General features: G+C 41.7%; 1 protein-coding gene across 3 annotated transcripts in view; it reads left to right on the top strand.

Moving 5' to 3' along the window:
* LOC136834376 (protein FAM98A) overlaps positions 1-13,550 on the top strand; it is a 36,148-nt gene that overhangs the window by 18,335 nt on the left and 4,263 nt on the right. The window contains exons 8-11 of one of the 3 annotated variants that reach the window (XM_067096934.1): positions 9,794-9,838; positions 10,001-10,030; positions 10,214-10,243; positions 10,430-10,641. The exons of 1 other annotated variant lie outside the window; for it this stretch is intronic. In XM_067096934.1, coding sequence (XP_066953035.1) covers positions 9,794-9,838; positions 10,001-10,030; positions 10,214-10,243; positions 10,430-10,626 — 302 coding nt within the window. In that variant the 3' untranslated portion in view covers positions 10,627-10,641. Of the gene's footprint in view, positions 1-9,793; positions 9,839-10,000; positions 10,031-10,213; positions 10,244-10,429; positions 10,642-13,550 lie in introns of those variants that run through there. One more of the 3 variants, XM_067096932.1, reaches the window with a different exon arrangement.

Genomic DNA, 13,550 nt, shown 5'->3' with positions numbered 1-13,550 from the left:
CCCTAGCAGGTTGGCTACATATAGCAGGGGCAAAGATCCTGCTTTATTTAGACAACTGGCTACTTTGCTCTCCCACGAAGGATCAATGCATGGAGCACTTACAGAAGGTTTAGGACTTTTATTGAACCTCCAGAAATCTCAACTGATTCCCACTCAGAGAAATTTCTGTTTGGGAATTCTGATAGACTCTCGGAGTTTTCAGGGTTCGCCATCCCCCAAGAGAATGGAGGAATGTTTAAGGAAGGTGGATTCTTTTCTCATCCTTCATTCGTGCCACAGCAACTCAATGGATGAGTCTTTTAGGCACACTAGCCTCATTGGAGCAGGTTGTAAGACTGGGGAGACTGCACATGAGGCCACTACAGTTTTACCTGAGAGCCTGCTGGGATCAGAAGGTACATATCAAGATCTTCACTCCTTTCCTATCACGGCAGAAATAAAGGTGGCAGTCAGAAGAAAGATTGACGGAGGGGAAATCTCTTCTCCCAGTGAACCCCGACCTAGACTTCTTCTCCAACTTGTTGGATCTGGGTAAGGGAGCGCTCCTTGGGAACCGAGAAATCTCGAGAATTTGGTCCCTGAAGGAGAAACAGCTTCACATCAACCTATGAGAATTAAAAGTGATTCACTTGGGTCTCAGTCATTTTGCAACAAGAAGTCTGCAACAAGACAGTTGCAGTGCATGCAGACAACACCACAGCCTTGGCCTACATAAGACATCAAGGGGGAGCGCACTCATTCTCCCTGTGTGATATAGCAAGAGATCAGTTGTGCTGGGCAGACCAGAATCAAACCCAACTAGTCAGAAGGTTTATCCAAGGCAAATGCAATGTCCTGGCGGATGAACTAAGTTGCCAGAATCAAGTCCTTCCGACAGAATGGACATCAGATAATCGGGTTTGCTCCAACCTTTGAAGATTATGGGGACAACCGACCTTGGACTTATTTGCAATGTCTCGAAATCACCGTCTACCTCTGTTCTGCTCCCCTGTTCCAGACCCTCTCGCTTGGAAAACAGATGCGATGATTCAAGATTGGTGGAATCTGGACCTTTACGCTTTTCCAGCCTTCGGAATGGTAAGGGAGGTTCTCAAGAAATTCCGCTCTTACAGCAATGCAAGGATAACTCTGGTGGCCCCCTTTTGGCCACACAAGGAATGGTTCCCAGACCATCTGGATCTCCTAATAGGCTTTCCAAGGCTCCTCCCTGCTATTCCAAGTCCTCACAGACAACCGCACTGCAGGATTTTCCATCAAGGCCTGTCCACTGTGGTCCTGACGGGCTTTCGACTGTGAGTAGACTTGTCCAGGCGAAAGGTTTTTCGCAATAGGCAGTGGAGGCCATTGCCAAATGTAGACGTGCATCTTCCAACAAGCTCTACCAGGCAAAGTGGAAGTTTTTTAGGACCTGGTGCAGAAGAAACAGAGTTTCATATTCTCAGACATCTATCCCTCAAATATCGGATTTTCTTCTTTTCTTCATGTTTTCCATCACAGAGGCCTGGACATTTCTGCTAATCAGGATATTTCAGACCTAATTAAGTTGTTCAACACCAACAGATCTAGAAAGGAGGAGAATTTCACTTGGAATCTAGATGTGGTACTTAAGTGGTTATCAAGTGACCGCTTCGAACCCATGCGCTCTTCCTCTCTGAGTGAGTTATCTAAGAAGACTGTTTTTCTAGTAGCGTATTTTCCTAGTAGCACTGGCCACTGCAAAGAGAGTAAGTGAAATTCAAGCAATTGACAGAAGGATCGGCTTTTCAAACGGAGACGCAGTCTGTTCCTTCCAATTGAGCTTTTTTGCGAAGAACGAGAACCCTTCACACCCTTGGCCTCGTTCCTTCACAGTTAAGAGCCTCTCTGATATTTTAGGAACGGAAGAGGAAGAAAGAGTGCTTTGCCTGTGAGAGCCCTCAGGTACTACCTGCACCGAACTGAGAAAGTTAGAGGGCAGTTTTCTAATTTATGGTGCTTAGTCAAAAATCCCTCCAGACCTTTATCTAAAAATGCTATTTCCTTCTTTTTGCAGAACCTTATTATCAAATCTCACTCCCAAGTGGAAGAAAATCATTTGAAAGTCATGAAAGTGAAAGCTCATGAGGTTAGGGCAGTTGCTACATCAGTAGCTTTCAAGCACAATCTTTCTTTATCCTCCATTCTTCAAGCAACATATTGGAAAAGCAAGTGGGTATTTGCAATGCACTATCGGCGGGACATGGAAACTATTTACGAAAACTGCGGTACCCTAGGACCAATGTCCATGGCTGGCGTAGTGACGGGTGAGGAAGCGTAGGAAGTAGCCTTTCCTCTGTGTTTAGCCCTCTGCCTTGTTCGTGGTGTCAAGTTCTAGGGAAGCCTGTAGGGTACAACAGTGGAGTGCCCCACCAGTTTTTTAGTGTTGGTTATAGGTCATGTTAATTTTTATGGTGTAGGTGATTCTGTTACTGGTTTTTTGATGTTTTTTGGTACTGTGCCCTGGGCAGGGGCAGTGATCTGAGCTTTGTTGATCCTTGGTATTCTCCTTCATCACAAAGTTCCTGCTGTATGTTCTGTCGGCCTTCGGAGCACTCCTTCGCCGCATAATATCCCACTTTCATAGAGACAACACTGACTATACCGTCACGTCTCAACAGGTCGAGATGAGCGCCAATCAGAGGCAGTAATTATTTGCGCAGCCCTCTCACCAGGTAAGGAAACAACAAACATTGTCTCAATGTTAGCCTTGTTTAGATCATTAACTTCATATGCAGATTGTTATTTTACTGTCCATGATTCCCCACCTCCTTTCAATGTGGAATCAGCTAAGTAATTACTGGGTAAATTACTTATGTAAAAATATTTTTATGATAAAATAAAGTTTAACACATACAACTTACCTGTTAGTTACATATAGTTTTAGTCTTTGACGTCACGGCAAAATTTCAAAAGCAGCGGCAGCGCCAGTCCGGAAAATATCGGGTGATCGCCCATACCTGCCCTCTGTCGAGGTACCAGGAACTATTCAACATGCTTCAGAATAATTTTGCCGTCACGCGGCGACATTGTTGTCGATCGGCGAAATTTCATCGTTTCTGCCTACATCGAGCTGTTTTCACTTGGTGAAGTACTCTCTTGTTGGTTTGCGGCTTTGCCAGTTTATTTTGTCACCTATTTAGTCAGGTTTTCTGATAATTATGTCAGATTCTGGGTCTTATACCTTTAGGGTATGCAGCAAAGGCTGTAAGACTAGGTTGGTCAAGGCTAGTCTTGATCCTCATTCAATTTGTGTGGCTTGTAGAGGTCAGGGAATGTTCATATGAGAGGAAGTGTGATGAATGTGTCAGTATGACTGAAAAAGATTGGGAAGGCTCTATCTAAGTATGTAAAAGAACTTGAGAAGATAGAACCAGGAAAGCTTTTAGCTAGAAGTTCATCTTCTCTCTCAGAAACAGGAATCTCCCTTAGCTATGCAGGAAACTTCTATTAATATCCCGTGGCTACTAATATTCCTATTCCTGACTCTGATATCCCTGAACCCGTTACCGTGTCTGAGTATCAAGTCCAGATGGACAAGAGATTTAACCCTTATTGTTAGGCGCCATGGAGGATATTGGCGTTAATGTGAAATCCTTCATGAACCTATGGATTCTTTCAAAATATTGTGAATAATTTAAGTGCAGTGCAAAGTGTTAGTGTGGTGGAGGAGGTGGTTGCTCGGCCTGTCTGCCTCTTAGACCTAAGCCTCTGTCAAGCTCCCCTGCTCCTGGGAGAAGACATGCTGAAAGTCCAAGGGAGGCAGTGGGGTCTGCTCACGAGCAGCCGCCCCCTCAACTGATCCTGTTGTTTCCCAGGCTGTTCTGGAACGCCGGTTGGAAGGGACTCGGAAGTGTCTTTCTTCAAGCTCCAGTGATTCGCCTCGCAGAAACTGGAGATTTCCCGTTGAGTCTAGACCATTGAAGAGGTCCAGGAATCTTTCGCTGGGCGCTGGTTCAGAAGAAGAAGCCATTTCGCTTATCAGAGCCTTCCTGTAGTTTTTGGGAGAGTCCGGAGGAGATTTTTCAAATCGTCAGATGAGTCTTCTCCCAGGCGCGCAAGGCTCATGTGCGTAAGAGGTATAAGACTTCCCATTGGTATTGCCCAGCGTTCCCGGTGTTTCTCCTTTGGTTTTTCACGTAAACCTATTGTGGCTTCTGCGCCTCTTCTCATCATGATCCTGGCTCTGCTGATCATCGTTAAGCCAGTTGGATCCTCGTGTACTCATGATTTCTTGAGTGATGCACAAGAAACTTGGAAGCATTCTTTCATGGCTCGGTAGGCCCTAGTTCTTCTCCAGCAAAGCCTTCTGAGCGTATTTGATGCCTCCTCCTTTGTCTTACGAGCTCTCGAGCGCCCAGCATGAAAGCTCCTCCTCGATCTGTGTCTCTTGATCCTCCTTTTGTTCAGGCTCAGGATCAGGCTCTACACCTAGTCAGGCTCAGTCGCTCCCCTCAAGATTTAGCGCTCTCTCAGGCTCAGCGCCTCAGGTAGCGCCAGGTGAGCGCCATCCCAGGCTCATTTCTGTGGCGCCAGTTCAGGCTCTCTTGTGGCGCCAGTTCAGGCTCCTCTTGTGGCGCCCTACTCAGGCTCCTCTTGTGGCGTCTACTCAGGCTCCAGGCTCCTCCTCAAGCTCTTATTCAGGCTCCTACTCCTCCTTCACAAGATGTGCAAAGCGGAAGGTCTTTCTCCTATTTCTTCTGAGAAGAAGTTGTGGAAAGAGTTTCCTGTAGAAAAGCAGACTTTCTATCTAAATCATAAAAAAGTCTTACGGCTTCTTTATTGATAATTTTCCTGAGGATTTTGCACCTGCGTCTTTCATCCCCTCTCTCCTTTAGTGCGCAAGAGACTCGAAGCCTTCCTCTTCCTTTATGAAGTTAGTGCTTTCTATTTCAGCCAAGAAGGCATTAAAGAAAATGAACCTGGTTGGAAGACAAACGTGATCAGGGAAAATTAGACTTTCTTTCCCTCCTTCAAGCTTTCAGAACTAAGGCAAAGGCTTGCTACGACACTGTGTCTTTTCTCTCTGGGAGCTTCTGACTCCTCTCAGGAGACTTCTCCAGTCTCGTTGATTCTACTTGTCGTTCTCACTGATCCCCAACTTCGGGGGTCGGATTTTCTTCTCTCCTTCAGAGTTGGACCACCTTTTTTGAAGAACGTTTTCCGAGTTTTGGAAGTCATCAGTTTTTATGGACTGGACTATTGGCGCTTTGGGTAGGAGGTAAAGTCTTTTGGTCTTTCCAGGATTTTCGATGATTTCTCTTCTGTTATGTCCTGAACTTAGATAAAGGGTTAAGTGACGGGCGTCTTGGAGTTAGCCTCCATCTTCACGTTAGGAGTTCTTAGAAGCGGGGACTGATCTGCTCTTTGTTGTCAGTGAGTTTCTAGGACTCAAAGATCGCCTCTTCTTTTGAGCACCTCTGGATAAGAAGTAAAACCTTTTCCTCAGAACTTGTGGCCACTCGAAATCCCTACTCAGAAGTCCACACAGGACCTTTTGGCTTTCCCACTAAGAAAACCAGCTCCTCAACCTTCTCTGCCAGCGAAACCAGGCCTCAAGATTAGTCAAGATAGGCCCTTTAGGGCAGGCCCTTCAACCCTTACAGGGATCTCATTTCCGAGGCAAAGCAAGATTTGTCTCCAAGGCAATCAAACCCTCAATTAAAAGTGATCTGCACATGTCCTCCATGCACTAGTAGGAAACCAGACTTCAGCAGTTCTGGCAAATTTGGGAGGAGATCGGAGGCGGACTAGTGGACCACGTCCGTGCTAAAGGAAGGATATTCTATCCCTTCCTCAAGAGACCCCCTCTTGCAACAGAACCTTTAGCTTGACAGCATATTCCAGCAACTCTAGAAAATGCTCAGTTCTGAGTGTGGAAGTAGACTCCATGGCTTTAAAAGGAGCGATAGAGATCGTGGAAGAAGTCAACTCTCCAGGCTTTTACAACCGCCTTTTTCTTGTTCCAAGGCCTCAGGCGGCTGGAGACCAGTCCTGGGCGTAAGTTCTCTCAACCTTTCCGTGGAGAAAACCAGTTTTTCTGATGGAGAGATAATCAGCTGATCCTCCTCAATTCTCTTCTATCCGAGGATTGGATGGTCTCCATAGATCTGCAGGGCGCTTACTTTCAAATTCGATCCATCCCAGCGTCCAGGAAGTTTCTTCGCCAGTTTTCCAGGAGGACTTATCAGTTCAGGACTCTGTGCTTCGGTCTGTTCACAGCCCTCAAGTATTCACAAGAGTTATGTCCACTGTTGCCAGCTCTTCATCTCAGAGGAATAAAGATCTCTCTCTATCTAAATCCCCATTGGCTCCTTGGTTCCCAGTCTCAGTCTCAGTGCTTGGAGGATTTGAAAGTAACCCTCGACTTGACACAGAAATATGGCAACTCTGGACTTGACACAGAAGCTATGACTTCTAATCAATTGGAAGAAGTCCCACCTATCTCCCTCACAATCCAGAATCTATTTAGGAGTGAGACTGGAGACAGTTCCTTTCTATGACTTTTCTCAGGAGATCAAAGAATCTCGGACTGTCTCAAAAGTCCAGAACTTTTCTGGATATGGATACCTGTTCCAGCAAAGGCTTGGATGAGCCTCCTGGGAACTCTATACGAGTCAATAGAAAATCTTTGTCTCCTGGGGAGACTTCAAATGAGGCCCTTCCAATTCTACCTCAGGGAGCAATGGAACAGGAAAAAAGCTCCCAGACTCCTTTTCCTTTCCAATCTCGGACCTTATCAAGGGGGATCTAAGGTGGTGGTTAGATCAAGAAAATTAGAAAAGGTCTCTCTATTTCCGTCTCAACCCAGAACCACGAACTGTTTGCAGACTCGTTCAGAAGTAGGATGGGGAAGCGACGATGGGTGTAAAAGAAATTTCCAGGTTTGTGGAATGCGACAGAAAAGAATGGCACATCAACAGGAGGAGTTGAAAGCAATCCACCTGAGTCTCGTGCACTTCCTACCATTCATTCCAGGGACAAACAGTTCTGGTTCATTCAGACAGCACCACAGCGTTGTCTTACATCAAAAAACAGGGGCACTCATTCTTACTCCCTCAGCGAGGTAGCAAGAGACCTCCTTTTGTGGGCAGAGAAGCACAAGATTCTGCTCTAACGAGATTCATTCAAGGAGCCCTCAACGTGAGCAGACTCCTTGAGCAGGAAGCATCAGGTTCTGTCCACAGAGTGGATTTTGCACGAAGAAGTGTGCAAGTCGCTGTGGAGGCTTTGGGGTCAACCTCTGGTAGACCTGTTCATGACTTCCAAGTCGAACAGGCTCCCAATCTTCTGTTCTCCTGTCCCGGACTCAAGCAGCCTTCCAGACGGACGCAATGCTACTGAATTGGTCGGGTCTGGATCTTTACGCCTTCCCACCCGTTCAAGATGTTAGGTGCGGTGTTGAGGAAATTTCACTTCCAACACCAGAATGGCGTTGATAGCCCCCTTCTGGCCTTCCAGGATTGGTTCCCAGTTCTCATGGATCTCTTGATCGACTTCGAGGAGCCTTCCAAACAGAGTAGATGTACTCAGACAGCCCCACTTCAGGAGATTTCACGAAAACCTGTCAAGTCTGCGGCTAACTGCGTTCAGACTATCGAACGTCTACTCAGAAGCAAAGGATTTTTTTAGAAGAAAGCGGCTCAATCCATCGCTAGAGCCAGAAGACCGTCTTCAGATTAAGGTCTGTGAGTCCAAGTGGAATATGTTTCGTTCATGGTGCAAAGATCATGACATTTCCTCTTCCAGAAACCTCGTTGACGCCTTGAAGCACATTTTCTTTTGTTCCTCGAATAAGAACCTTTCTGTATCCACACTTAAAGGTTATCGTAGCATGCTGGCTACTGTTTTTTTCACAGAGGTTTGGATATCTCTAATAACCAAGATATAACGGACCTTATTAAATCCTTCACTACCTCTAAGAGGTCAGATGCTAAAGTTGTTTCGTGGAATCTTGATGTAGTCCTGAAGTGGCTTATGTCTGAGAAATTTGAACCTATAGATTCTTCTTCTTTAAGAGATCTTACGAGGAAACCCTCTTTTTAGTTTTGTTAGCTACAGCTAAGAGAATCAGTGAGATCCACGCCTTGGATAAGAGAGTAGGATTCTCTGCTTTAAAAGCAATTTGTTCTTTCAAACTGTTTTTTATGGCCAAGTTTTCAGACCCCTGGGTGCACCGTGGCCTCGCTCTTTTGAGATTCAGTCTGTCGTCGAATTGGTAGGTAAGGAATCAGGAGGTTCCTCTGCCCAGTCAGAGCCTTGAAAAATATTATTTGCGAAGGACTAAAGATATTAGAGGTCCTTTGGTTCTTATGGTGTTAGGTCAGGAACCCTCTTAGACCCCGATGTCCAAGAATGCCATGTCCTTTTTATTAGAGATCTGATTTCTGAAGCTCACTCCAATATTTCAGAGAATGATTTGAAAATGTGTAAAGTGAAGGCTCACGAAGTGAGGGCTATCTCTACTTCTCTCGCTTATAAAGAACCTCTCCCTTCAAGATATTGTGCAAGCAACCTACTGGAGATGTAAGTCTGTATTTGCTTTTGCATTATCTCTTCCAAGTGCAGACAGTGTTTGATGAGTGCAGCATGTTAGGGCCCTTTGTTGTATCTGGAACACGGTAATGGGTAAAGGGGGGTAAGGAGGATTAACCTACCTTTACTTGTTGTTTTGGATGTGGACCTTTTTACGGTTGTCTGTGAGGGTAAGTGTTGGATAGTTTTACCCCACAGTTGGTTTTGGTTTTTATGGTTATGCTTTTTCTTTGGTGTTGGGTGATCCCTTTTGTAATTCATGATGTTTGTGCTCGCCCTGAGCAGGGCATAAAGGTGTCAATCAGTATTGTCACTGCCATGTCCTAGGTGAAAAATGATACCCAGCAAAGCAATCTGCGACCGGGTCATTATACTTCCACCCTGGTTGCTCTAAGGATAGCAGGTTACTGAGGCAGTAACAGTGGAATCAGCTACCTTAGCAGGTGAGGAACTAAGAAATTTTATACGTAACAACCTTAATGTTTCCAACAACTCACAGCTGTCATTGCCCCACCTCCTAAAGGTGTCAATCAGCTATATGTAACAACAGGTAAGTTGTATGTGTTAAAATGACATTTTTATTCTAAAATAATGTTTAACACATACTTACCTGTTAGTTACATATCACAACCCACCCTCCTCCCCACGGGGACAGGTAGGCAAATTATTCTGAAGCATGTTGGAATAGTTCCTGGTACCCGACAGAGGGCAGGTAGGCGATCACCCGATATTCGGGACTGGCGCTGCAAGCGCTTTTGAAATTTTGCCGTGACGTCAAAGACTAAAGCTATATGTAACTAACAGGTAAGTATGTGTTAAACATTATTTTAGAATAAAAATGTCATTTTTTTATATACAGTACTTACCCAGTAATTATGGATGGAGCCCACCCTCCTCCCCACGCGTGGAATTTTTCTCTTAAACAAATTGGTCAACAGTATTGGCTTATTTGTTCCTCTCTCCTACCCCAAAAGTGGGCAGGGTCTTGTCACCTACACAAAAACAAAAGAATCGCTACCACGAATTTCAAAATTTAAGCTGCCGTTCGAGTTGAAACTCTTAGCTAAGTAATTACTGAGTAAGTATATACTATATAAAATTTTATTTTATCATAAAGATATAATTTTTTAGATACTGTATTAAATTTGTAAAAATGTAATACATAAACTGAAATTCTGACTTCTTTATTTTGTTGAAAATAATGTACAATTCTAGATCTATTATAATTTTTCATACTATACAGGAGGTAGAGGTGGTGGAGGTGGAGGTGGTGGTTATGAACACCAAGGTTGGTTGGTTTTCTTTGGTTGTGGGATAAATATTCATATATTCAAAAATTTGATCAGGTTACTTTATATTGGCCTCATTTCTGTTAGATATATACGTGATGGACACTGATTTTTGTTGTATGGGAAATGCACTAAGAACGTTTATCTTATCTTAATAACAGGAGGTCGAGGGGGTGGTCATGAACACCAAGGTTGGTTGGCTGGCAATTTTTTGGTTGTGTTATTTCTGTTTATATATCCTAATGTCTCATAACATCACAGTTATTTTCCCATTTCTGTAGATTATGTGCTTCTTAGGTTTTTGTGTTTTATGATAATAAAAGATTGGCTTAAATTGTAAATATGCACTAAGAATGTTTTTGTCTTGATAACAGGAGGTCGAGGGGGTGGTCATGAATACCAAGGTTGGTTGGCTGGGTCTTTATTTGTTTTTGTTATATCTCTGTTAATGTATCGCATTGTCCAATAATGTTTTATTATTTTGTGAGTGCGGTTGGCCATTTGCTTGTTAAGTTTTACGTTAAACATTTATTTTATAAAGTTTTTTTAGTGTAGAAGGTGCTCAAAGTTTATTTCACCTTGAAATACAGGAGGTCGTGGCGGTGGTCATGAGCATCAAGGTTTGTTTAGTCATGGCTTTGCTGTATTAGTTTTTACCCTTGTGTTACAGATTCTAACCACGCTTTACTCCTCCTTCCCCCTGTTAATCAGTAGCTTATCCCATATCTTGGAAAATTATTACAGAGTTTATGTCAAGTGCAACATCCATTTTTGTTTCCACATGTAGTGATTTTCATCATTACAAGTGTGAACGGATAAATTTGTGAAATTTTTAATTGGCTTTTCTCATACAAGTGAGTTACAGGTGAATTGGAAAGAATTTTGTCATTATTTTTAATGAGTTTATATAAGCCCAATATATAATTATTTTATGTTGGAGATTGAACTGCACTGTGATTTTGCATTATGTTGTAGCATGTCAAATGCTTTCAAAAATGTTATTTTCACCTCGAGTAACAGGAGGAGGGTGCATTGGTAATTAGCATCATGGTTTGTTATTTGTTCAGTTATGGTATTCATTTGTTGTTTTTGAACCTTTTGTTGAAGATTCTAAACAACCATTTTTCCCCCTGCTAATTTATGGCTTATTTCCTGCTTTCAAGTGATTGACCTGTGTATTTTTCTACAAGCACACTATACATTCACAAGCACAGAAGTTTACACAGTGTAATGAAAATGTTATATATGACTTTTTTTACTTTGTTGAAGTCTATACTAAAACTGTTTTCTTCTTTTGTACTAATTTGAATTTAGAAGGTAATCTGAAACAAGCAAATTAACAAAAGATATTTTGATAGAGGTACCATGCAAATTTCAAAATTGGTGAAAAGTGGAAGCCTGCCTTGTGTATGTGAATGTTCGATTTTTGATCAGATCCAAATTTAAAATTCATTCACTTGTAACATTGTGCTACATTTTAATAGTTTAGGTACTTGCATAGATGTTTTATGTTGATGATGTTCTTTTGTTACCTGATAGTGGAAATGCTTTTCCTTGGGAGTAAACATTTTTGCTTTGTGATGAAGTTCCATTTTAACCCATTGAATATGTATACAGTTGTCCCTTATTATGTAAGCAGTAGGTTTCATATGCCTTTGTGTATGGGCAAATTCATGCAACAGCAAATCAAGGACAGTTATAATACAGTATACTTTAATTATAAGTACTCAATAATAATAGAAATAGAAGAAATTACTGTCGTAGTAACTTGTAGCAATGGCAGAGAAGTCTAGGAAAGCTAGTGTAAAAATAGTCAAGAAGATGAAAGCACAGAAGAAAATAGGTTATCCTTTTAAAGTACATTACCAAAAAAACTATGTTATAAATATTAAAGTTCGGAAGAGCATTTCATGGAAAATTTTATCCAGTACAGTATAGCTTTTCCTTAGTCACCCTGTATTATCAAATTTTCAGTGGATTGTCTAAATCATAAAACTTGAATGTATGACTAGTGTCAGTCAAAACAGTGCCTGGGATAAATATTCTTTGGAAGGAAAAGCTTGACTGATTCATATGAAGTAATGAAAATATCTGAATTACATTATTTACCACTTCTTTTTTGCATACCAGGTGGTGGTGGTGGTGGTGGAGGTGGTGGTAGAGGACAAGATGGTCATCAAGGTTTGTTAACTAACAAACTCTGGTGTTATATTAATGCTTGTGAGGTGGCCTTGTTTTTTTGGGGGACAGATATTTATTGAATCCTTGCGTGGTGTTTTTTTTTTCTTTTAGAGGGGTGGCAGGAGAAAGGCAAAGATTGTCAAGTGTATTTTTAAGTTTGAAAACATGTCATTAAGTTTGGTTTTTGCTAACATGTGTGAAATGAAATCTAACATCATTTCTTGTCTTGTGCACACTATTTTTTGGGGGGAAAATTTACTGATATTTTATGAAGAATTACTTCTCAAGATATTTCTTTTGTGTACTTATGTACTTTGGTCTTTGGTGTAACATCCACACCAATACTAATGAAACGTGCAAAATTTTAGGAATTTCCATTTAACCATAATCAGTTTTACTGCCAGGTAATTGCGAAGCCAACACTCCTGGAAACCCATTGATTTTCAGTTGCTGAAAAAGCATTAAAAGCACAATTTTCTCTGATAATGGCTTCATACTTATCACTCATCACGAGTTTGTTTTTTCATTTTCAGCCAATAGAATTTTTTAATTTTTTATGAGTAAGTTAGGAAATGTAGACAGAATGTGGACACATGATTACTACTAAGAAAGATATAAAGTCAAATAGACTGTAATGAAGGTGGCAGAATTATTTAAGGACCTAGCATTTATTGGTAAATGTATATCTTATGGACTGCTTCACTTTTTATATGTCCAAGTTCCATGTTTGGGAGACGTCATTATTCACCGTTTACTGACCTCGTTTAAATTGATCTAGTTGGAAGTCCACCTAAGCATTTTCTCCTGTATGGAATGTATTATCATTTACACAACTTTAGTGTTCCTAGTACTGTACTGTATTCACTGGAAAGCTGCGTATGCATTGGTTATTTTCACTTCAGCTTAGATATGACTTTTACTGTCACGTACCACAAATGCCTGTCAAGAAACCTCCACCCAAATTCACAGTTCAATTAGGTGTTAACTATCCTTTAGTTCTCTTTGTGTTGAGTTTTTCTATTTCCATAAAGACGTTTCGTGATGTTGACTCAGGATTACTGTAAATTCTTCCCTTCCTTTCCTTTCACCTCTTATATATATAGGATTTGTAGGGGAGGTTTGTCACCTATTCTTTAGCAATAATTCAGTCTTGAAGTGTAGCAAGTTTAAACGTGCTGTTTTAATAACATCTTGTTTTGTGAGTTCTTTTCATGTTGTAAATTTGTCTTGGTTTACAGTAATATAAATTTCTTATTAGAGGTTCACCTTCTGAATAGGCTATATATGATGTTTCCTTTTCCTTTTTCTTTGAAATTAAGTGGTATGACAAGGAAACAAATGTTTGTGTCACAACAAACTCTTCTTTTACATAACCTATTTGTGCAGGCTAGGTAAAATTGATAGGTTTGTATGAAAAAGTTTATTTGTTCGTTATAACCCATCGATCATAAGTTGTTGCATTTCTTGTAGGCCTAATCCTGGTCGCACCAACCTGTTATTTTAAGAGAATGCTCCCTGCCCCACTGGCTG

This window comes from Macrobrachium rosenbergii, chromosome 53 (genome assembly GCF_040412425.1).
Source record: "Macrobrachium rosenbergii isolate ZJJX-2024 chromosome 53, ASM4041242v1, whole genome shotgun sequence".
NCBI classification, from domain to species: Eukaryota; Metazoa; Arthropoda; class Malacostraca; order Decapoda; family Palaemonidae; genus Macrobrachium; species Macrobrachium rosenbergii.
This window is presented reverse-complemented; position numbering and strand designations above follow the sequence as displayed.